The sequence below is a fragment of the Polypterus senegalus genome, chromosome 11, assembly GCF_016835505.1.
Source record: "Polypterus senegalus isolate Bchr_013 chromosome 11, ASM1683550v1, whole genome shotgun sequence".
In the NCBI taxonomy this organism is placed as follows: Eukaryota; Metazoa; Chordata; class Cladistia; order Polypteriformes; family Polypteridae; genus Polypterus; species Polypterus senegalus.
In genome coordinates, this window is record NC_053164.1 from 40,057,925 (window position 1) to 40,084,560 (window position 26,636).

At 39.1% G+C, this 26,636-nt stretch overlaps 1 protein-coding gene across 1 annotated transcript in view; it reads left to right on the forward strand.

The window, feature by feature from the left end:
• zgc:110329 (uncharacterized protein LOC550500 homolog) overlaps positions 1 to 26,636 on the forward strand; it is a 506,110-nt gene that overhangs the window by 428,385 nt on the left and 51,089 nt on the right. The window contains exons 6-7 of the mRNA XM_039768433.1: positions 13,379 to 13,432; positions 17,299 to 17,415. Of these exons, the coding sequence (XP_039624367.1) occupies positions 13,379 to 13,432; positions 17,299 to 17,415 (171 nt within the window). The remainder of the gene's footprint in view (positions 1 to 13,378; positions 13,433 to 17,298; positions 17,416 to 26,636) is intronic.

A 26,636-nucleotide genomic window follows, 5' to 3' on the forward strand; every position in this document is an offset into this window, starting at 1 on the left:
CCTGTTTTGACAAAGACTGCACTAGCTCTGGAGGGGCTCTTTGTAATCAGTCAAGGCATTCTGGTGATTGCTAACTTTCTTTTTCAGTTGATGGCAGACTGGAGGGCTGAGGACTCCTGTCTTGTAGCAGACCGGCATGATTAATTGTGCTGACTTCTGTTGACAGGGCAACATTTATATCTAATGGTGTGTTGGCACCCCCTGCTTCACAATACATCATGTTAGCCTAATCCAGTGCCCTATGATACAATATAAATATGGAACTCAAAGTCCTTGAGTAATGAGCTCAGCCCTGAATGTACACCACAATTTCATACACACAAAAACACTGACAGGCGTGTTATGCTTTGCAGAAGCTTTAATAAAGGTTAAGTGGCACCCTCCTGCTTTACAAAGTAGCTCTCGACAGAGCTGCAGATACGTCAGCCAGGCTCTTCCTTCACAGCCACTGTCTGTTTGCCTGAATGACCAATTGAGTGGTCTGCATCTCATTCACTCTATCTGCCCTCCATTCGCTGCTTTTTCAGTTTTATTATCTCCATTGTCTTCCTCCTTCAGTCATTCTATCTCTTCTGCTGTTGAGCTCCCATCTATCACATGCTGCATTTAAATTCCAACAGACATTTCAGTTTTTTGCAGAATGGTCTGACATTTTCGTTTGGACATGACTCATGTAAACACCTTATTTCACAAAACATAGTCTTCCTATACCACTATGTGTACCCTATCCATTATCTAAACCGCTTCATCCAGGTTCATGGAGTATTTCAACTATGCAAAGCCAGACTTTTCATATAAGTCTAATAATCAGAAAATAGAAAGCATGTAAGCACCTTGTACTGCGTATAACATATAAAGGTGTATAGACTTATAAGGCCCTTAGTGTTACATGTACACAGGAGAGCGAAATTCTGCCTTGCATGTTCTCATCAACATGTAGTGCCTCAACACTCTCTGGCGCCACGATTAGTGAGTAATTAGTGAGTAATGATCCTACAGACACACAGCATGTTAAGCTATGTCTCTCTCTCTCTCTGTCTGTCTGTCCTTCTGTTTTCTCTTGTATGGTATTTCTTCAGCTACTGTATCTTTATGCTGACCTGGATATCAATGAGTTCAACTCACTCTTTCTGTGTATGGAGTTATCCTTCAAAATATTGGTCAGGCATTATGCAGACATTAGTTTCTTTCTGTCTTTTGTGATAGATAGATAGATTTAGCAGAGGGGCTCATCATTTAGAACTGCTAGGCAAGCATTAGAAGGCAAGACAAGAACAACTGCGAAATGGGAAATGTGCACTATTTTTCATCTCTCAGCATGAAATTGTATCCTCTTTGCCTTGTTTGGAATTGTATTATTCAACTAAGTGGGGGCCTGCACATGAAGATAGGGTATAAAGCCTTGGAATATTGCCTGGCCCACCTTTGAGGTTGATGGATGGAGATAGTGTCATCCGATCTGGAAAATCCTTCCAATGCAACGACAAAAATGGCAGACCCTATGCATCGTGACCCCACTCCCGAAGATCTTGTCATGGCTTCCTTTGTCTGTTATGCCGTGTAATCCTTCATTAAAGAAAGCAAAGTTATTTCTCCAATTTGATTTCTTACCGCCATATCACTAAGGGATGGGTATCGCCTTTTTATATTATATCTGGTTATGTAACATGCTGCAATTACAAAAGAACTTATTCCAACACGGGAGCTAGCACCTCCTGCTGGATGGATAGATAGATAGATAGATAGATAGATGGATGGGAAAGGCACTATATACCATAGATAGATAGATAGATAGCTACTGTAGTGTGATTGGCCAAAAATGCCCAATGCATAGCTATTTAGAAAAACTAAGAAATACTAGAACAGTTAGGGGTATATATGGAAGATGAAAAGAAAAATACAATAACAATAATAATAATAATGCAAGAATTAAGGGGCAGAAAAGCAACACTCTCCCCATTCACCTAAAAGCAAACTAGATAGATAAATAGATAGATAGATAGATAGATAGTACTTCATTTCTCAGAAGAGGATGTGATGTTATAACGTGTTTCATACATGTATTTTGGTCCCTTTAAGGATTTTTATGATCAGGATTCTGTTTCTGAAGTCTAAATTGAGTTTCAAGTTGTTTTGACAAAGTTTTATTTTTATCCTATCATTTTGCGTTGTTAATGTGATATGTGATTGTTATCATCGGAATAATGACATCAAGGAAGTGACGGTATAAATAAAGCAGCAGTTTCAGTGTTCGCTATCCTTTGGTGGATAACCAATGTCTCTAAAACCTTTAGCATAGTTAGCTTTGTTTCCAAGTAGGTCCTAGTGTTTGGTTTAGTTATGACTTTGCTTTTTGCTTTTTTACTGTGGATAATCATTTCATCCTTCTGTTCATGGTGTGGCAGTAGGGGGCGCTAGTGCTCCCTGGAACCCTCAGGTATAACTCCAGACACCAGGCAAAAGTCCAAGACTTTTTATTTTCTTTTAATACAGTGCACCAAGCACCTTCCACACTACTCATTAATTCTAAACCAACACAATACTACAATCACTCCTCCTCGCCCAGACACTTTGCTCCTCCACCTCCCAGCACAGCTCGTTGTCTGGACTGAGGCACCGCCCTTTTATAACCCCTGACCCGGAGGTGTTCCTCTACCAACAGTCCACAGTTCCTTATTTCTTCCGGGTCAGGGCAATCAGTCCTTTACTTCAACCCGGGAGCACATCGTTCCTTCCTGTCACATGACCGTAACGTACTCCCAGGTCATAAGGCACAAAAGAGCCCATAAGCCCCCCCACAGTGACTCCTGGTGGCCCCCAAGGTATCCAGCAGGGCTGTGTAAAAACACTACATAGTCCATAAGGCCCTGCTGGAACTCGGGGCACGATCCTGCTGTCGGGAGAGCTCCTCCTGGCAGCCTGGGGGTGAGGGCTGGAGCACGAAGCCGGCAGTCCTCCACAATGGTTACTAGTTACAATCGATCCGCAGTTTGGACCCCTGCCTGTTCTGGCTACTTTTTCATATCCTGGTCCCATTGATTGCTCACAAAAATTTTAGGGCAGTCTTGTGTACTTTAACAGAAGGAAATATTGCTTTTTACTGAAATTCATCACATTTAATAACTTACAACAACAACAATCCCCCCGAATACACACAAAGAATTAACAAAAATAAAACTTGCAGTTTGACATGGCAGTCCCAGTGAGGCCTTATACAGGCCTATTGCTGTTGGTATAAAGGAGGCCCCGTGCCGTTTCGTGGCAGACTTCTGCTGAATGATTCATCGTCTGAAAGTCCTTAGTGTTAGTGAGTCAGAGAGAGGCTGTGCAGCATTGTTCATAATGGCACACAGTTTTTTCTTCATTCTCTCCTTTGCTACACCCTCCAGTGGGGGTGGAGTGTGTCCCATAACTGAGTCTGCAGTCTTAATCAGTTTGTTGATTCGGTGGGCCTCTCTTGAAGTGATGTTACCAGCTCAGCGCACCACAGTGTAGAAAATCACACTGGTCATCCCAGAGTTATAGAAGATGTGAAGGGTGTCGCTACCCACATTAAATTTACGAATACAAAGAGACACCACTTTAACAGATTCATTTTTTTCTTTATTAGCAAAGCTTGGTTAATTTGCCTTATGGTTAATAATAAATAATAAAAAAATGTAAATGGTTGAGAATGAGATTAGTTAAAATAACATAAGAAATGAAGAGCTCCAGTGTTCTAAAAGTCCTGACAGCACTAAATATATTAATGAATTTTTAAAAAAGTACATAGTCACATTATTATCAGTTGCTGAGATGGGAGGTAGATTGTTTGAGCAAGTCTTCTTGGAGAAAAAGGTTGCAGATGAGACACCCTAATGGTGTGGATTTTGTTTTCACACATTTCATTAGCCAAGTTTCACAGCACATTCAGTTTTATGCAACTCATCACTTGCTCTGATGGACATTAATAACCACAAAGTTGTCCTCAACATGGCTGCCTTAACTGGCCACATGAGTTCACCCTGAGCCAACAATTCAATCTACAAAAACAACAAGTTAAAACCACCAGGAGATAAAAAGAAAGTTAAAAGCAAGGATGAGAGAACTGAACACATGTGGCTGAGATGAGTAACTTGCTCTGGGCAGTTGGTGAGCTCCACAGCTTGCCAGCACTGAAAAAGAGGTGATGACCAAGGGGGCTCTTGGCACAGCCATAGTACATGCTTTCTGTGCACACTTCTGTCCAGATGTTTTCCTCTCTGTTTAAGTACCACTCAAGTTCCCTTTCTTTTAACTGTTGCAGTTAATTATCCGTCACATTTATTTTATTTGTCATCTTACATATTTCTTTAATATCTGTGTGTCATTCAGGCAGTTTAATAATTAGCTTTGTCACTCTGTTATTGTGTATGGCACCTAAGGTTTCTTTGCTAGAAAGTGGGTGTCTGCCTGCCATTTAATTATCTGCTGCCTCCGCCTTTTATAGATGGCATCTGTGCTGGGTAAGTGTGTTAAGAAAACGGAATGGCTAATGATTATTGTCTGCTTGAAGACAGTTCTGGCTTGAATCTTGGCAGTTTATTCAAGTGACTGATAAAACACCTCAAGTTCATGTCTATTGTAATTTGTGCATATTACATATGAAATGTTCACAAGGGAAGCTTTGGGGTGTGTCTGCCCGGACCTGAACATATGTGACACAAGTGGCTTTGCAACAAGAATGGTCAAGAGCGGGTAGTAAGAGGACATGCAGGAATAGGAATAAGAGCAGGAATGGTGCAAATAATATATTCAGAATAATACTCTTCATGATGTATCCTATTTACCAGCTCCAGAGTTTAGGGGACTAAACTGATTTGTCAAAATGTGATGTCCTGTCCAAGATCAGACCATAACACAGGCCAGTGGAGTAGTTTTAAGACAAGTAAGGGAATAAAGTAAGGATTTGTTCTCTTAGTTATCTCACAGGGGTCCAGCTAACAGCAGTATGGCTGACTCCAGCCATCAAAATCACTTTGCACATATTGCTGCAGTTGTGTTCTGATCCTTTATTGGTCTTCACAAGTCTACTGTTAAATGGAAAGCGTAGAAAATTGAGAAGTCAAGTCAAGTAGCCTTATTGTCATACCATTCATACACATTATTGCAGCATACAGTAGCACAAAATCATACCACTTCTCCTCCATTTTTTTTATCAGTCACTTAAATTAACTACCACGATTCACACCTAAACTGTTTTCAAACAGACAAAAATCTCATTCATGAAGAACATTCAGTTTCGTGCAAAATGTATCAGGGGACTGCTTAGCAAACAACCATGACTCTTTTAAAAGAATGGAGTTATTATTATAATAATGCAGAGAGTGGCAACATATTGCATGTTGGTCAGACAAGCAAATTAGAATTTCACTGCACTCGGTGCACATTACACAGCTACTACAACAACAACAACAACATTTATTTATATAGCACATTTTCATACAAAAAATGTAGCTCACAGTGCTTTACAAAATGAAGAATAGAAAAATAGAAGACACAATAAAAAATAAAAAAAGTCAAGATTAATTAACATAGAATAAGTAAGGTCCGATGACCAGGGTGGACAGAAAAAACAAAAAAAAACTCCAGACGGCTGGAGAAAAAAAATAAAATCTGCAGGGATTCCAGACCAAGAGACCGCCCAGTCCCTCTGGGCAATCTACCTAACATAAATGAAACAGTCCTCTTTGTATTTAGGGTTCTCATGGAAGGACTTGATGATGATGGTCACGTAGACTTCTGGCTTTCAGTCCATCAATGTTGGAGCATCACGATGCTTTGAGTAGGTGGTGGCGGCGCAAGAAACAGAAGAGAGAGTTGGGGTCAGTACGGATTTTAGAGCCACTATGAATAGTTATTGTGATGAATTGAACATACAGAGTTTTAGGATTAAGTTAAAGTGAAGTTAGGAGAAAGCCTACTACTATTAGGAGAAAACTTCTACTATTATTACTATAACTACTGCTAGTTGGGGAAACAACAGTATTTTTGTATCCTATTGAGTCCTTTTTTGTTACTACTAACACATAGAAACCTAGTCTGCAGTTGGTAGTGTTAAGGGCACAACAATGGCATCAGCTCTTAAAGTGTTTTGGACTGAAAACCAAGGTCAAGACTACTTTATTGTCATCAGCAACTGTGTACACATGCATAGTGAGATGAGACCATGTATCTCCATGAGCCCTCAAAACATAGAAACATGCAACAAAATGAGCAAGGTGCGACAGAAACAATACCATAAATAGAACAATACAATAATATGACTGTATAGTGTGAAAGGGATTTAAATAATATTACACTATAAGATGATATTGTGCAGAGGCATCAAAGCACATAACAGGATATAAGTGTGCCTGTTGTAACAGTAAACAGAAGATAAAGAGCAGGGGATGTTAAAAAAAAAGTCCAAAGTGTCTGGAATAATGACAGGTCCACGGCTGGGAAATTAGGAGCCTGTTTTAAATAAAAAAATAAATAATTAAATGGCCAGTTCAATCTCGGTGGGTGTGCATGCTCCTGCAAGCTGCACTTGCTCCATCAGCCTTCTGTGCACTCACGCAGTCCTGAAGTGCTGAGATGGCCCCCTCAGGACACACCTAGCAATGGGTGCAAGGCAAAAACCAACTCTGGGAGGGTGCCAGTCCATTGCAAGGCTTCAGATCAGTATGAATTCTCTTTTTCTTGTCTGTTATATATCTTGCAACCTTCTTAGTTATACTGTAATGACAATCAAGTATTTGTTCTTTACATTTAACTTTCTACTTTTTTTAGACATTTAATGTGAATGGTGTGTTTTCCTGAGTTGGGGTATGGCCAATATACAATAATCTGTGTCTTCATGGTCATCTCTATTTATCCCCGTGCAGTTTTTGTAGACCTGTCAGCTCTCAACTGCAAAAGCCATTATGATGGCTTTGTCCTGCAGGAGGCAAGAACATCTTATTTAAAGCAGAATATGCTAGGATGAGGCATGTAAGAACACTGAAATTATCACTGTGACACACAGTCACATACATTTAATAATTTAACAGTGAAATGTGATTAAAGGCAATTGAAAAGTCATCTGAACAGCATACAGCTGAAAAAGGCTTGTGTAGTCTGCACTGTTAGTTCTAAGAAAGAATATGTGCTTGATTTGTGCAGACCATGGACATGATAGATAGATAGATAGATAGATAGATAGATAGATAGATAGATAGATAGATAGATAGATATGAAAGGCACTATAATAGATAGATAGATAGATAGATAGATAGATAGATAGATAGATAGATAGATAGATAGATAGATACTGTAGTGTGGTTGGCCAAAAATGCCCAATGCATAGCTATATAGAAAAACTAAGAAATACTAAAACAGTTGGGGGTATATATGGAAGATGAAAAGAAAAATACAATAATAATAATAATGCAAGAACTGCAGTGGGCTGGCGCCCTGCCCAAGGTTTGTTTCCTGCCTTGTGCCCTGTGTTGGCTGGGATTGGCTCCAGCAGACCCCTGTGACCCTGTAGTTAGGATATAGTGGGTTGGATAATGGATGGATGGATAATGTAAGAATTAAACTGCAGAAAAACAGCACGCTCCCCATTCACCTGCAAGCAAATTCTCCTCTATTCTCTTTCTTTAAACGACTGTGAACAACTACCGCCCAAATCCAATTTCAAAGGCTTTATTCTCCTCCTCTGTTTCTGAAGTAATTCCCAGAGCCACTTTAGGGGCCAGGAATGCCTCCACAAGCTCCTTCTCTCCAGAATTTCCTCTTATATTCCCAGGTCCTCCTGCATCTCTACAATTTCATATTTGCTATGGGCCAGGACCCTTTTTCTTTCTGGTCTTAACTCTTTACCATCATACACAGGACTTGACCTGTGTTTCTGTCTTATGGTTTTGGGAAACACTTCTGGATTCTGGCTTGTTCTTTCAATCTTTCCTAGAATTTAGTACCCTTAGAGTAAGCACATCTGGGGCGCTTAAAGAATTTTGAGGGTTTAGTTTCCCCTGGTGGATACCTTCCTACTATATATCATTCATAGCTCTCATTTCTTATAGTTGGACAGAGCTCTAATGACTTCCTCTAACCTAATTTTTTTTTTTGTTTTGACTCATGACCTTGGGCATGATCTTATCAGGGTGGCATCTTAGATAGATAGATAGATCCTAACACAATCAGTGAATACAACATGAAAACATTACAAAACCAAAAAAAAGGATTACATATTAAGTGCAACATCCACAACTGACCACAATATAATAATAATAATGATTATGATGTTTATTATTAAATATTGGGCTGTGTTTTCTCTTCCTACGGGCAGTTCAATCTCACACAGATAGTATTGTAACTAATGCTGGATCATCTGCACTTTTGCACTAGTCTCATATCTAAAAAAAAAACTTTCTGTATGATTGACTGCTTAATCTGAGTAGTTCTTCCTCAGGTTGATGACCTTCCATCTTGCAGACCGTTTTTGAAAGGTTTTGGCATTGCCCCTCTGCAGCTGGAGCAGCTTGTAAACTTTGAAGAAGACACCTGAATTCTTTTAATTTCAGGAAAACAAAAATGGTGTCAGACGTCTGTGGAAGTTTTTTTTAAGTATGCTGTTTGCTTTTTTGAAAAACTCCATTGTTGCTTCTACAGGTTGACAAATAAAATGCATTTGAAAGAACTATTCTGTGTTTTATTTGCAGAATTCTGAACTCAAAACATGACACTGTATGCAAAGCAACATGTCCCAAATTGACTGACTAACCAGAAATTCCAGGCTATATGCAGACAATTTAAGTAAAAGTGTTTCAATCATGGATCGAGCTTGTTGACATGAGGCCAGTATAACCCAGTCTCACTGAAAAGTGAACTTGGTTAATTTAACCAATTTAATTTTGTAAAAATTATAGAAAGCCATTATGATGTTTTTTTTTTTTTAATAACAGAAAAGGGTAGTCTGTGCCAGTTGCAGAATAGCACAGATAGCAGCAACTCCTATTGCAACTTAGTAGCATGGACCACCAGTATCCTTTTTGATCTTCTGCCCTGCACTATTCTTTAAGCACTTTTCAAAACAAACCTGTACAATTATTTATCTAAAAATGTTGAATTATCAGTGCAGTTCTTAAGTCCAGTAATAATGTTGTATGCATTTCTGTGTTCCTTTTTGTGCTATCATGGTAGTGGTGTTATCTTTTCCACAGCAATAATAAAATGGCTTGCAGACTACAGTAGTAGTAATATAAATACTGTTTCTGTTCTAGTACGTCCATTATGACTGGCTATGACAGCAGGCTCAGTAAGAGAAGACATTATGCAGTCTGATGGCTGTGGACAAACAGAGAGCCCCAGTGGTGCCTTTTAGCACACTTTGTTGAAATAAATGACTTTATATGCTCCAGAACGATATGTCCCATGGAAAGCATCATCCATGACAGCCTCCAGCTTTACCATCATCATCTTCTCCCAGAGTTAGTCCACTACTACAGCTCAGGTGTTTGGCACCCCCTGTGCTGCTCTTATCTCCCCATCGGACCACAGCATTCCACAGTGCACTGGCCACTGTTGACGAGTAGAGCAGGCCCAGCAGCTTGTCACACACATAAACAGATCTGAGCCTCCTGAAATGGTAGAGCCTGCTCTGAGCCTTTTTGTACTGCAGGTCTGCTGTCCACACCATCTACTCTACTGTTTACAAGTCTGCAGTACCTCAACCTCCTGTCCTATTACAGTGACTAATCTGTGGTTATTGATAATTCTTTTGTCCTGGTAATGTGCAGTTATAGGTAGTTCTCCTTGAACCACATGACTGTAATCCACCACTTTTTTGCCTTCCTCCTCATCTCTGTTGTCAATATTGAGGTGTGAGCACTTGCCGTACCCAATATGTCTAGTGAATCCAAGTATATTAAATCGCAGCCATCTACAGCTGCCAGATGTGTTAAATCAGCTAAAGACAGGGAAAGAAAATACACTTAACTGACCTACTGGAAGGAATTGAGCGTACAGAAAGAAAAGCAAACACAATTTGATGAGAATTTCAAGTCAATGAGATGAGACAGAAGGTGAAGCAAATACACTTTCCGAGAAGAAATGGCAGGATCTGCTGATATTAGAATGGGGGTGTCGATACAATAAAGAAGAGAGAATGTGTTGATAATAGAAAAGTGATGGCAACATAACAAAATATAAGTAGACAGGCCATGTTAATAATTGAAGTGTGTGAAAGGCATCTTTTGTAGTGAATTGATGACTTTGGCAATTAAAATTTTGAAATAGTAAATAAATATATTTAATACATTTAACAGCAACATGCATACATAGAAGGAGGCACCTGTTAATGCAGTGAAAAACACAAAGGAAACAAAGGTGTCACTCTTACAGTATAGATATCAAGTCTTTCACCATCTGTATTTCTATTCTGCAGATAACATTTTTATCTCTAGCAGTTCCATCCATCTTTTTAATAAGCCCCTCGCCTATTATAGGGTCATGGAGAGCTGTTACCTATTCTTATTAACATTCTGCAGAAGACATAAAACCAGACTCTCGATGAGACAACAGTCCGTGAGGGGGCTTATTCACTTGTACCAGTCACATTAAAAGTGGCCAGTTTATCAAATCTGCCCATCTTTGGGATGTGTTTTGTTTTGTTTTTTTCTATTCATTTCATCTACCACTTGAATTCTGTGAGGTCTCTGTCATTTCCTAAACCACTCCCAATGATGTAGACACACATTTAATAACTGAGTGTTTTGTCTCATAGACACATCTAGATCACAGTAAATTGTTTGTCAAGGGTTTTAGGTGCATTTCGAATTTAATGGTATTTTTTTTTAAATAGACTAAAAAGGAAATGACCTTTTTAACCCTTCAGAGGGAAATGGCACTTTGAGAGTCTGAGGGAACAGCAGCGTGAGTGACTTGATAAAGTGCTTAGTGCTATCGCCTCACAGTTCCTGGAGACTCGGTTTACATTCTACATTAGGTAGAGTCTGTATGGGGTTTAAATGTCAAACCCATATTCGGCTAGAATTTTCTCTACATACTGCAGAGACCAACACCTAGACTGAACATATACAGTAAAGCAGCTCTTAAGTCAGAAACATAAAGATAAAATTAACAGGAGTCAGACATCACCAAAGATTTGGAGAATGACTGCAGAGAATATCAACTCTTGGTGAACTTGTCTTATTTTGCCACAGTATGGACGCCTCTGTCTTGCAATTAGTAGCATATACCCTACATGCTGTATGTTCTTGAAATCACGACGTTAAAAATGTGCAAAGTGTTATTATCGTATATACTCGCATATAAGTCGGGTCTTGAAACCCAAAAAATCGATCATAAAATCAGACCCCGACTTATACTAGTTTCTCAGACACATCGAATTTTGTTGCAGCAGTGCAGTTACAAATTTCTTTCGCCACTTCAATAAATTTAATTTAAAACCAGCTTAATATTTTCTTCTGATTGAACGCTCCATCGTAGGTAAGGGATGCTCTTACAATAAAGATGTATGAGGGTGAGAGATACAAAAACACAAAACATTACAAACGTCACTTCAGAATAGTTTGAGTATTACCGTGTGGTCATTTAGGCACAATACACAGAAAAAAAGGCTGTGTGCTCCGTGGTTACTCTCTCTGCTGGGCGTTAGCATATCATAATCTCTTGGACCAATAGCGTGAGTTTTCCGCATTCGACTTATATGACAGACATTATAAAATACCTGACATTATATGGTAAAATCAAGCCCTGACTTATCTGCGGGAGAACTTAAACGTGGGTATATACGGTATACTGAATTGTATGTACTGCTAACTGAGAAATATAAAACAAGAAAAGTACAATACAAAATTTTCATTTAAAGGACAATTAACTACACATTAAAGACAAAAATGTGTTTCTAACAATAGATACATGTATATACATATTTCTCTGTTTCTTCAAATGAATTTCATAAAACACAGATGTTATCTCCACACATATAATTAAATACAAACTTTAATACATTACTCCCATCCCAGTGCACTCCTCCTCCACCACACATGCATTCAGATAACGATCTGGTATAAATAAATTGCTTTCCACCATTACACCCCAGTACACTCCTCCTAGATAGATAGATAGATAGATAGATAGATAGATTCTGTAGTGTGATTGGCCAAAAATGCCCAATACATAGCTATTTAGAAAAACTAAGAAATAATACTAGAACAGTTAGGGTTTATAGGTGGAAGATGAAAAGAAAAATACAACAATAATAATTATTATTATTATTAATGATAATAATGATGCAAGAATTAAAGTGCGGAAAAGCATCACTCCCCCCATTCACCTGAAACCAAACTAAACAGATAGATGTGATGTTATAACGTGTTTTCATACATGTATTTTGGTCCTTTTAGGGATTTTTATGATCAGGATTCTGCTTCTGAAGTCTAAATTGAGTTTCAACCCACCAATTATCAAAGTCAAAACTGTGAGACAGGAACAAGGTCAAATGGGATTGAAAAGCTCATAAACAATAAAAAAAACAATTACAAATTGACAAAATAAAAAGTGCAAGAAAGGTTTTGGAATCCAACTAATTGGATAAGGAAGTGAACCTAAAATGACTGTTAAGTAATAACTGACAGGCTCACAATTGCTGAAGTTACACCTCTTACAAGCCAAAACCTGGCAATTTAACACAGTTAAATGAAAAACAAAATCATAGCGGAAATCAACCCAAATCAAAAATGAACTTTAGAAGGTAGTACTGTGTCAAAAACCTTTATAACGCTATGCAGCTCAATACTAGAGCCAGAAAGTAACCTGTAAATAATTTACAATAAGTTCCAGGATCCAGATAGATAGATTGCTTGATTGATTGATTGGAAAGGTATTATATAATAGATAGACAGATTTACAGACAGAGAGCAAGTAACTAAGTACTTTATTTTTCCCAAGGAGGAATTTTAACTTTTTACAGAAGCTAAAGAACTATTATAACAAACACCACAACCACAAATACACTCAAATAATTACAAAAAAGAATAAAACATCTGACTTGTCTAATGATAGGTGGGCAGTCACAGTGGTGCATTATAAAGACATATTGCTGTCGATATAAAGTGTTTCTTGAAATGCTTCAGTTGAATTTTTAGAATTGCCATTTAAATTAATCCTACATGCCTTTAGAAAGAAGTCAAACTACCTGGAGAAAAACTCATGTGGACACAGGAGAACACTGGAATTTGTCCCAGCACTCTCAAACTGTGTGATAGCAGCATTAACCAGTATGCCACCATTCCACGTAATACAATGAGATATAATGGGACACTGCTGCTCTCCTTAACTAACCTCTTTTTCTTTTCTTTTTTTGCAGGAAGCTGGGGCAGTGGTTAATACACTCTGTGGATACAAGACTCTGGATAAAGAGGTGAGCGGCTGTTAGGGTTTAAATAGAAGTGCTACCGCCTGTGCTTCCTAATGAGTGGTCCTACTAGTCAAGATTGAAAAACTCAGTCATGGGCTGAATGAATCACTTCCTAAATTCTTTAAGATGCTAGCAATTGACCTTTTATTCCTGCCTTTGCTTGAGAGAATGTTAGGAAGCTGATCGTGATTAACTTCTAATTCTGCTCTGGCCTGACCCATTCCTTTAGGATTCAGAGCAGTGACTGCTTAATCCGTCACCAGAATAGCCTCTCAAATTAGGCAGGGGCCTGCTTTATGTTGACATTTAGTGCTTTCTCTTTTTATCTGCCAATGGAGCTTGGAGATCTGCAGGGAAATCAGGTTATTTGTGGATCTGGCATGTTCCAATTGGATTTCTGCAGTTTTTGGAATAATGTGAAGCAACAAAACAGTAGACTTAGATAAAAGCAGACAGCAAAGTTAGCACTCAGACATCTAATAAAGTGTAATGTTATTAAAGAACAGACACAGATTTAACATTCTTCTGTTCTTTTGTACATGCCTGCCTCCTACATTTAAGCATTTTACTTTCTTTGATCAGTTATTCAGGAGCAGAATTACCTGTCCAGCTTGTCATTATACTGTGTGCTAGGACATTTGTTTTATTTCCCTCTATATTTAAATGCTGACATTTGTTTATTGTTTTGTCTTATCATTATTATTTTTTGTTTTTTTTTTTCAGTTTATATTTTGGTGACCGATGAGTTAGGTGACTAACTTAGGGTCAGAGGCAGGAATTGAACTGGCAACCTTGTGGTTTAACATCTACTGCCTTAGAAACTATCAGGATCTGAGACTGGTTTTTTTTTCACAATAAAACAATATTCAAAGGAGAACTACTGACAAAAGTGTGTTGCAGTTGTAGGTCTCTGTAGTTGGCTGTGGGCACTCCGGGACAGAGTGTGGAAGGCATATTTCATTGATACAGGCAGGAGTGATGTCTTCCATCAGTTCATAGGTGACCTCTAAGGTTCAGTGCAGTTCCCCAAGCTTTATACGTTTTCAGATTCCAAAATGGTAACATGCATTTGCCAAATATGGATACATTCACAGGGAAAACTCTAAAGAGCAGACAGAACCCCCTTGCCATACTGTATATTGATTATCACCAAAGTGGGAGCACATCAGCAATTTTAAATAGCCTGTTTGAAGCATCTTCCACTTGCATCTTCTCATCTGCCTGTCAGGTTCTGTCTGTTAGCTGATTTGTGTAGTTTCAAGTGTATTTATTAATGGCCTCAATTACCCATTTTTAATAAAATGATTTGTCTGGAATAAACCTCACAGATTACAGTGGCTGACTTCAAACCTTTGGCTGCATTCTGTAAATGAAATGTTAAATTTAAATTATGAGTTTCAGGTTTATGACTTTACTAGTTCTTGTCCTGAATAAAGTTAACTGCATTTTAAGGGATGGGTTGTAATGAAAGCCTGTAACCATTTTTTGTATTTATTTTTGTACTCTTAAAACATGGCAGCACCCTTTGATCAGTACTTCAGAACTACCCAATACATTCTGTCCAACTTGCAGTGTTTTAAAATATCTTTTATCACCCCAGTCACTAAAATACCTATAATGCCGTGTTTGAACAATTCCAGTTTCTTAGGTCTTACCTCTGTGTTGACATATGGTGACACAAACATGGCAACAGGGTGTGAAACCTGCAAAGAGCTTCATCAAGCTGGCCAGGATCTTTAGTATCCTGTCCAGAAAAGGCTCACCCGAAATCACAGGACTACAAATGAGGAGCTGCCTTTAAAAGTTCACAATATGCAAAATATGCCTTACAAGAAAGCGTATCTCTTAAAACCTCTGGCACAATGAGAAAAGTCCACAAAGAAATCCTAATAAATGAAGATATTTATTATATAAATGAAAACACGAAAATGACACAAAGTCAAAAAAGACATAAAAATGATGTGCCTAAAGAGTTCATCTAAAGCAGCCAAGTCCCAAAGCTTAATCTAGTAAATCAGGCTTCTTCCTGCCTGATTCTTCTTGAATGGGTGGGGGTATTTCTTTCTTGAAGGTGGTCTGTGAGGGTCTCTGTTGAGGTGGCCAATTCACACCTATTGGAGTCCCAGCAGTTTGTGAAGAATGCCTAATAATATGCTATATTCGACATTATTCCCAACTGGTGTTGTTGCCACCATGCCATCCTGACGATGACAGCATTTGTGGCTTCTGATGGGGCATTCCAGTGACTGTGAAGAGATCTCACAAAAAAAACATTTCAATGCCTTTCATAAAAGAAATATATAGCTCTCCTAAAAAGTAATTAAAGAAATTATCAATAGGCCTCAAGGATTCTCATTAACGTTCTTTCTCTCGGCTACTTCTGAATCCATCAGTTGGCCCCTCCAGAGGATGGAATTCCTTCATTCACTAAACTAGGAAGTTCTTCTGGATATTCGTTTAAACGGTGGTCCAGAGTCACTTGGCCATAAGAGAGGGACCTGGAGCTTCCTGTTGTGGACCTCATTGAGCATATCTTCTCTCTGGAAGTCCCATTGATTTTCTTGGGCATGACCGATTCCTGCCAACTTCTGGTCCTTACCTGAAGAAAAGCAAAAACTTGCTTTGAGGCAGCTGAAGTTCAACAGTCTCAATGGTGGGCTTTCCTGTGCTTCGGTCCAGATGTGGCAAGTGGGCAGAGCAAACCATGACATCACCTTCTTACTGCTTTGGATCTCTGGTTCCTCACAGGTCTACTGTCTATATACAAGATGCAATGTAGACAATAAATCCATCATTTGATGATGAGAAGCAAGTCATGGAGATGAGGATGCTGATGAAAATAATAAAACTCACTCCTAAGTAGGTATCTATAGTGAATGCTGCAGCTAGCTGAGGCATGATGGTAATTTAATTGGACTGTTTGGCAGGCCTTAGCTTAAAGACCATTTATTAAAAACTTGGAGCAAATCCACTGAAAGATAATAAAGACGTGGCATCATTCTAGTTTATCTGAGGTGGAGAAGTAGGGTCAGACTGATGTTCTGAATAAATTGAATTTTGATTGAAGGCAATATTGAAGATTAAGTTTCGGGTTGCTGTCAAGAATAATTCTCAGGCTTCTTCCATAGTATCATGGAATCAGTTAGCAGGACTGTGGGCTTAAATGATTCAAACTTATGGTTAGTGGCCAAATGTTAGATCACTCGAGTTGAAACCAAATACGTGGATACATATTTCTCTTCACCAAAGGTCTAATCAGACATTTCTGCAAAGGTTAACAGATCGGTTTATTGCTTTTTACTTTCTCATATACGAAGTATAGGGAAAGTATTGGAAACGTCCAAAAATTTGATTTCGAGATTTTAATGAATTACCATTTTTGGAATTATGTCTGTCTGTATGTGTGTGTATGTAAACACGATAACTTGAGTATGCTTTCACTTAGGTCAACCAAATTTTGCATACGAGTATTAGGCACAAAACGTAGATCTCTGTCAAGTTTTGAGCTATTTCCACTAACTGGAAGTGGTACTTTACCTGAAACATTTCCCCAAAAATATTAAAAATTTGATCATTTCACATCATATTATGGTAAACCACCACATTCTAAGCACTTGTGTCTGTTTTCATTTTTTCAAAAAATGACTGGTTTTCAAGATAATCCCAATTTTCTGTTTGATATTCAAATTGTAATGCATACATATTTGAGATTTTTGCTTTACGTAAATGAAATTTTGTATTCAAGTATTACATTAAACACATTATTAAAGTCTCTTGCAACTTTTGACCCACTTCCACTTAATGAAAGTGGTAATTTACCTGAATTGTTTGCCAAAATAAAATTATCATGGTAAATTTTTCTTTTACAGCGTTTGGAGGTTAATGATATCATCTATGTACGCGGCTGTATTCATGCAGTGAATCTCTGGTTTGGGGACAACATTGGAATTTCCTTCAGCTTGTGCTGTGCAGTGGTGCTCCCACAGGTAAGGTGATTTTTAATAGCTTTCCCACAGGCTTCTTAGGTTTTTGGCTAACTTTTTATAACAGGGTTTAACAATAAATTTTAGACGGTCCTATTCAGGAATATTTTTATGGAAATATTTCCAAACCAATCTTAAGAAGGAACTCAAGCCATGGTTTATCTGTTCATTGTTAGTCACATTTATGTACAGTAGAGCTTATAAGACAAAGACGTCTGCGTATGCTAAGAAAAGATCTCAGGCTCGAAATACCAATTCACATTTACAGAGGCTGTTGAGGTTTAAATCAAGGATTAATATGCCTTGTTATTGGTTTTAAGAACTATTGACTAATGAAAGGAGTTGCTTGACATTTTTTTTATGTGACTTGGATAGGCACTATTAATTTACAGGCCTCTGTTTTTGTCTTTAATGTGGCCTGCCTGCTTTTCACTTGCCTTATGAAACAAGGACGCTGTGTTTGTGAAGGAACTGACTAAATAAGCTTTTGGTTTGGAACATGGTGGCTCTGCTGGGCCTTTTGACTCACCAAAGTCTAAATAATTTCTTCAAAGCCCTTAAACTTAAAGAAAACTATGCACACTAACGCATAAACACTTTAAACATATAAACATTTTTTAAATGGCTTTTCATTTTATATTTTAGGGCTCATGAATATTCTAGATCCATCCATCCACTATCCAACCCGCTATATCCTAACTAAAGGGTCACGGGGGTCTGCTGGAGCCAATCCCAGCCAACACAGGGCGCAAGGTAGGAAACAAACCCCGGGCAGAGCCCCAGCCCACCACAGGGTGCACACACACACACACACACACACACACTAGGAATAATTTAGAATCACCAATGCACCTAACCTGCATGTCTTTGAACTGTGATGATCGAGTTAAAAGCAAGCTGCATTGTGTTAGATAAGATTGAGCTATACAGGAGTTTGAGTTGACTATCAAAATAGCCGTTTGCATTTAGCTCCAGCAGCTTAGCCCTTAGGACAGGAATGTTTTTGTCAAGTCAAAAAGTGCTTTACGGAAAAAGAGAAAATTTGTGAGAAATTTGGTGTTGATTCGCTGTTCTATTTTTTCTCCCAACATTATCGCGGCAACTCTTGTAGCGATTGTTGTGCAAATAATGACTGGGCTCTTCATAGAATATGCCTACCTCGTCGGTGGTTTGAGGGGGCATGTAGGAGAAGATATACTGTAGTTCTATGATTCATGTCCGGCCGACCTCCAGATTATTTTCCAGGAAAGCCCCAAGCCCAGTCTGGTTATTTTTGTGTCTCACCTCATATGATATAACATGACTTCTAGTCTGCCCTGCAGACTTGTAGAATTTCCTTTTTTTCCTCTTTTTAGAAAAACATATACTGGTGTTTTTGAATATGCACCAGCAGGAAGCCAAATTAATTGGTATTGTGCAATTTAAAATCATTGGGCTTTAGAGATCACAATCCATCTGGGTTGTATTACAACCCCAATTCCAGTGAAGTTGGGACATTGTGTAAAACGTAAATAAAAACAGAATACAATGATTTGCAAATTCTTTTCAACCTCTATTCAATTGAATACACTACAAAGACAAGATATTGAATGTTCAAACTGATAAACTTTATTGTTGTTTTGCAAATCTTCACTCATTTTGAATTTGATGCCTTCAACACGTTCCAAAAAAGCTGGGACAGGGGCATGTTTACCACTGTGTTATATCACCTTTCCTTTTAACAACACTCAATAAGCGTTTGGGAACTGAGGTCACTAATTGTTGAAGCTGTGTAGGTGGAATTCTTTCCCATTCTTGCTTGATGTACAACTTCAGTTGCTCAACAGTCCGGGATTTCCGTTGTCGTATTTTGCTCTTCATAATGCGCCACACATTTTCAATGGGAGACAGGTCTGGACTGCAGGCAGGCCAGTCTAGTACCCGCACTCTTTTACTACGAAGCCACGCTGTTGTAACACATGCAGAATGTGGCTTCACATTGTCCTGCTGAAATAAGCAGGAACGTCCCTGAAAAAGACGTTGCTTGGATGGCAGCATATGTTGCTCCAAAACCTGTATGTACCTTTCAGCATTAATGGTGCCTTCACAGATGTGCAAGTTACCCATGCCATGAGCACTAACACACCCCCATACCATCACAGATGCTGCCTATTGAACTTTGTGCTGATAACAATCCGGATGGTCCTTTTCCTCTTTGGCCCAAAGGACACGACGTCCATGATTTCTAAAAACAATTTGAAATGTGGACTCGTCAGACCACAGCATACTTTTCCACTTTGCGTCAGTCCATCTCAGATGAGCTCGGGCCCAGAGAAGCCGGCGGCGTTTCTGGGTGTTGTTGATATATGACTTTCGCTTTGCATGGTAGAGGTTTAACTTGCACTTGTAGATGTAGCGACAAACTGTGTTAACTGACAATGGTTTTCTGAAGTATTCCTGAGCCCATGTGGTAATATCCTTTACAGAATGATGTCGGTTTTTAATGCAGTGCCACCTGAGGGATCGAAGGTCACGGGCATCCAGTGTTGGTATTCGGCCATGCTGCTTACGTGCAGAGATTTCTCCAGATCCTCTGAATCTTTTGATAATATTATGGAAAGTAGATGATGAAATCCCTAGATTCCTTGCAATTATACGTTGAGAAACGTTGTTCTTTAACTGCTGGACTATTTGCCCATGCAGTTGTTCACAAAGTGGTGAACCTCGCCCCATCCTTGCTTGTGAAGAACTGAGCCTTTTGGGGATGCTCCTTTTATACCCAATCATGACAAACACCTGTTTCCAATTAACCTGTTCACCTCTGGAATGTTCAAAACAGGTGGTTTTTGAACATTCCTCAACTTTCCCAGTCTTTTGCTGCCCCTGTCCCAGCTTTTTTGAAACGTGTTGCAGGCATCAAATTCAAAATGAGTGAAGATATGCAAAACAACAATAAAGTTTATCAGTTTGAACATTCGATATCTTGTCTTTGTAGTGTATTCAATTGAATATAGGTTGAAAAGGATTTGCAAATCATTGTATTCTGTTTTTATTTACGTTCTACACAACATCCCAACTTCATTGGAATTGGGGTTGTAGATAAGATGATTTTTATATGAGTGTCCCAGGAAGGAAATGAATAAATAAATAAATACAATAGTTAAAATTAGTTTCTGAAGTATTAAACAGCACAGTAAAATGCTCAACATTCAGGCCTACTCATGACGGCAAGAGATTAAGCGGAAAGGTGAAAGGTCAGCTTTTCTAATTCATTAACATCTGATGTGGATCTGTAGTGTAAATGCAACTATTGTGAAAAACTTCAAATAGCTTATTTTCCTGTTTAATGGTGTGACATTCTTTACATCTTTAAAAGAAAGGAAAATCAGGGAACACTATGGAATTCCACCAAGGTTAATAACAATTTTAGGAAGGAGGTGTTGTGCATCCACATTTGACAAGGTAATTATAATGAGGCAACCTGCAAACCAGAGCATCTGTCCTAACTTGTGTCTGAATCCAGAAAAAAGGAACAAAAAATGATTGTTGTAAAAAATGTAACAAAGATCTTTACCTAGAGAATCCTAACAAACAAAAAGCAAACAAACTCACGGGTATTTGTTAGGATTTATCTGCAAAATTCAGATAGTGATGGAAGGTGCCAGTATTTAAAACGTTGTGCTGCTGTCGCAACGCATAACTTTCAGGATACGCTCCCAAGCAATCCGACATCATGTCCAGACAATGGACTTCTTGCTTCTTTGCAGAAGTAAAGAAGCAAAATTAACAAGCTTAACTATTATTTAAATAAAAGTAAGAAGGACAAAATATAATTCTATGTATAGTAAAACACCCAAAATCAGGAGAAAAGAATGTAAAGAAGTAAAATAAAGAAACAAAAAATGTATAATGCAGGTATATCATAACAGGAAGGATTTGTTCAAAGTTTTGTCCACACATAATCAACTGCTAGCTGTATCTGAGATTATCTCAAGAGTCAGCTAGAAGGAGGATGAAAGGACACAAGTCCTTAGGGAGGTTATGAATGCTCGTATCAGCACTGATTAAGTGTATTTGACTTTACACTTCGTTTTAATGAATCACATCAATTTTTTAAAAATCCAGCTGTGTTGATTAAATTGATGCTTTTTAAAACACTTAAGTAGCATGTGCAGAAGTATATTTTTACTTATAAATGTATAATTATGCTAATAACGATAATCATTACTCTGAAGAAATTCTCGTCTGTTACAAGACGCTGCTTGATGTGGTTTGCATTTCAACATGTGGCTGTTCTCATTCTGTAACTCCGTTATTATCCACTGTTACTAATTTTTTTTTCCTTTAAGAAAAACATGACCAATGGTGAAATGAAGTTTTAGAAGTTACATGTCATGGTTTAGGCTGTAAATAGATACTTCGTATTCTGTTTCTTTACGAGAAGTCATTTGTATTCCATCATCGGGGTCACAGGGGCGGGGTCTCCAGGGTCATGACGTTGACATCAGCAACCAGCATAAAAGGTCAGCCTTTCACTAGGCACCTTATCTAATCCGTGAGTAAAATAAAATACCTTATGTTCATTTAGATATTGTGTGCTTTCTTTTCTTGTATTGCCTGTTTTATTGTCTCTTTTTTTACCTTGATTTTGCCTCTCATCTGGGTTACAGTTGCTATGGTTTATTTTTATTTTCTTTGTTTTGGCCTTTGGCTGCGTGTCCCCGTTTACTCTCAAATTCAGCTGTCTTGTTTTCCTGCTGAATCAGGGCATGATATAGTTCTCTTAAATTTAATTACAAATATTTGTAATTCTCCATTTGCTTGCTGTGGTCAGGATCACAGTGCCAGTACACTAAGCCAGACAGACCAGGTTTGTCCTTCACGATCAACAATCTTTAGTTATCTCCAGGGTTATTTTCCGACACTTCCAGGCCAGCCAAGGCATACAATCAGTTTATCATGCTCTGGGTCATATTCAAATGATTTCTCCTAAATGGCATACAGTCAAATTTTTAGTTTTCTGTGTAAAGAAAACCATTCTAATATTTGTGTGAAATTTACTTTTAACAAATTTCCAATTGTGTTCTTGTGTCTTTCTTAAAGGATTAATTTTAAAATGACAGCTTGGATCCACCCTGCCATTTCCATTCATAATTTTAAACATGCCAACCACATCACCTAGAATCTCCAAAGATTCAACTGAAAAGGTTCAACTCCTTCAATCTATCCTTATAGCTTATACCTTGCAGCACTAGAATCAACCTATTTGCTCTCCTGTTGTCTTTCTATAGCACTGCTACATCTTTTTTGTAGTATGGAGACTGAAAGAGGTCTCATTAGTACATTATATAAGTTAAGTATAACCTTCCTTTACTTGTATTCCACACATTATCCACCTTAATAAAAGGATAAGGCTTTGTCTGTGTGTCTGTCCAGTTGCTATGCCTCTATCATTCCAAATGATGGCACATTACAAATATTTTTAGTAACAAAATGCAATCATTTGTCATTCCAACAGATGACACATCACAAACACTAACACTGTTTTTACAAATCCCATACCAAATGGCATATAACAGAGACGTATGCATTGCATGGTGCACGGCAAATGGTAATGCTGAAGATCTTTGTTGATTACTTAGATTTCAAACTGTCTTAAATGGGTAGCACAGCTAATAATATAAAAAGTAGCATCCTATTAGCCATCTTGATCACTTCTGTACACTCAGGATGTGAACAGTAATAAGTCCACATTAGATAGATAGATAGATACTTTATTAATCCCAAGGGGAAATTCACATAATCCAGCAGCAGTATACTGATACAAAGAAACAATATTAAATTAAATAGTAATAAAAATGAAAAAAAATAAAAATAAAAAACAGACAATAACTTTGAGTAATGTTAGCATTTACTCCCCCGGGTGGAATTGAAGAGTCGCATAGTGTGGGGGAGGAACGATCTCCTCAGTCTGTCAGTGGAGCAGGACAGTGACAAAGTCTGTCACTGAAGCTACCTCTGCCTGGAGATGATACTGTTCAGTGGATGCAGTGGATTCTTCATGATTGACAGGAATTTGCTTAATGCCCGTCGCTCTGCCACAGATGTTAAACTGTCCAACTTTACTCCTACAATAGTGCCTGCCTTCTTAACAAGTTTGTCCAGGCGTGAAGCGTCTTTCATCTTTATGCTGCCACCCCAGCACACCACCGCGTAAAAGAGGGCACTCGCCACAACCGTCTGGTAGAACATCTGCAGCATCTTGCTGCAGATGTTGAAGGATGCCAACCTTCTCAGAAAGTATAGTCTGCTTTGACCTTTCTTACACAGAGCATCAGTATTGGCAGTCCAGTCCAATTTGTCATCCAGCTGCACTCCCAGATATTTAAAGGTCTGCACCCTCTGCACACAGTCACCTCTGATGATCACAGGGTCCTGAGGGGCCTGGGCCTCCTAAAGTCCACCACCAGTTCCTTGGTCTTGCTGGTGTTCAGGTGTAAGTGGTTTGAGTCGCACCATTTAACAAAGTCTTTGATTAGCTTCCTGTACTCCTCCTCCTGCCCACTCCTGATGCAGCCCACAATAGCAGTGTCATCAGCGAACTTTTGCACGTGGCAGGACTCTGAGTCATATTGGAAGTCTGATGTATATAGATTGAACAGGACCGGAGAAAGTACAGTCCCCTGCAGCGCCCCTGTATTGCTGAACACAATGTCAGACCTGCAGTTCCCAAGACGCACATATTGAGGTCTGTCTGTAAGATAGTCCACGATCCATACCACCAGGTGTGAATCTACTCCCATCTCAGTCAGCTTGTCCCTAAGGAGCTGTATTATCGTGGTATTTCCCTCCACTTGCCCTTTTACCTGTTTCCTCAAGGGTAAGTGTTCTCGTCAAGTTCGTTATCGGGTTGGTCTACTGTTGCACTTTAAGATGAACACACACACACACAGATAAACACACACACAGACCCTAACCACAACAGTGCTCCATGAATGACACACACACGCTGATTAACCCTTAGCACTTTAAACCACACAAGTGCTATAGGAATAACAGCCTGTCATTCAGCACTTCAAGAGACTTACTTATTTTCGGCACGAACAACAATATGATGTTTTAGTGATATCTCAGACCTAAATATTACTTTTGGTCTACAAGAATACATTTTAAACATACAAAGACTCAGCACTCTTGACTATAGGCCATTCATCAGCCAAGAATACCTTCTTTCTCATATTTGTCCCTTCTGTTGAGTATAGCGCTCTTCACTCTCAGCCATATAAACCTCGCAGCACAGAAATAATGGCAAAATCCGGCTGTCACCAGGTGCTCAAAGAAATCTAACTTATTACTTCAATCACCCTAGACATTAAGACAAAGCATTGAAAGTTAAAAGCAGCATGGTATTTATTACAAGAATAATAATAATACCACAAGAACAAAGAATACTAGAAAATAGGTAGTGATAGGAAAGTCTGAATATATATAGTCTTTAAAAAAGCTTACGAAAAAGTTACAGATGACAAGGATGAATGTCCCAGGAGGCGTTTGATTTAGCAATCAATGTTCATGATGCCTTTCTGACGACCAGGGCCGTCTTCGTCCGTTCCTCTTCTTCTCTCTTCTTCTCCCTTTGCTTCTCTTTCTTCTCCCTTTGCTTCTCTCCTCTTCTTTCCAAACCAAGGCATATTTATTATGAAATGTCAAGCCTTGGTTTCAAAACACATGCACCTGATTGGCTGGCTGTCCAAATGATTGATGAATTAATTCATTGTCCGTTTTCCCACACAACAAAACCTTTGATGTACTTTGAGGTATCAGTAGTTCTTCCTGTCCCAGGCTATAAACTAAACTTTGTTGTTCCAGATGTCCATCCATAAAGTGATCAATAGCCTGAGGTACCAGCTCAGCATCCTTTCCCAGGCAATAAACCAAATTAGCACTAAGCTATGAACAAAAGTAAGGTGTAAGGGAAGAAAACCTGCTTTAATTTGTCTTAGTTCATCTGTTGTCTTGAACAAAATATAATGGAAACCAAAATGTACAGATTTTATACACCATAACATGAGCAGAGGTTGGATGGTGATGAAGGCACTAGAGAAGTCCAAAAACATAATTCTTACAGCACCACTGCCTCTGTCCAGGTGGGAGAGGGATCGGTGTAGCATATAGATGATGGCATCCTCCGCTCCCACCTTCTCCTGGTATGCGAACTGCAGAGGGTCAAGGGCGTGGCGGACCTATGACCTCATGTGGTGAAGCAGCAGCCGCTCCATGGTCTTCATCAGATGTGACGTCAGAGCAACAGGCCGGAAGTCATTCATCTCACTAGGACGTGATACCTTTGGGACAGGGGTGATACAAGATGTTTTCCAAAGCCTTGGGACTCTCCCCTGTTCCAGGCTCAGGTTGAAGATGCGCTGTAGAGGACTCCCCAGTTCCAACGCACAGGCCTTCAGCAGTCGTGGCGATACTCCATCTGGACCCGCTCTTTGCTGGCACAAAGTCTTTTCAGCTCTCTGCTCACATGGGCTGCTGTAATTGTGGGTGGGGATGTCTCACCTATGCTGGTATCAGCAGAAGGATGGTTGGAGGATGCAGTACTCCGAGGTGAAAGTGGGTTAGGGTGATCAAACCTATTAAAGAAGTTGTTCATTTGGTTTGCTCTCTCCACGTCTGTCTCGATGGCGGCACCCGCTTCGAGCTGCAGCCAGTGATAATCTTCATCCCATCCCACACTTCCTTCATGCTGTTGTTCTGCAACTTCTGCTCCAGCTTTCTCCTGTACTGCTCTTTCGCCGCCCTGAGCTGGACTCGGAGTTCCTTCTGCACGCACTTGAGCTCATGCTGATCACCACCTTTAAAAGCCCTTTTCTTCTGGTTCAAAAGGCCCTTGATGTCACTTGTAATCCATGGCTTGTTGTTAGCATAGCAGTGTACTGTTCTTACTGGAACTACAATGTCCATACAGAAGTTGATGTAATCAGTTGTGCATTCAACAGCCTCTTCAATGTTCTCACTATGTGACCCAGCAATATATCCCAGTCTGTAGTTCCAAAGCAGTCTCTCAGAGCCTGCTCTGCCTCAGGGACCACTTCCTGAATGAGCGTGTGGTTGTAGGTAGCGCCCTCACTCTTGGTTTGTATTGAGGCTGAAGCAGAACCAGGTTATGATCTGCTTTCCCAAGCGCAGGCAGCGGGGTGGCGCTGTATGCGTCTTTAACATTTGCATACAGTAGGTCG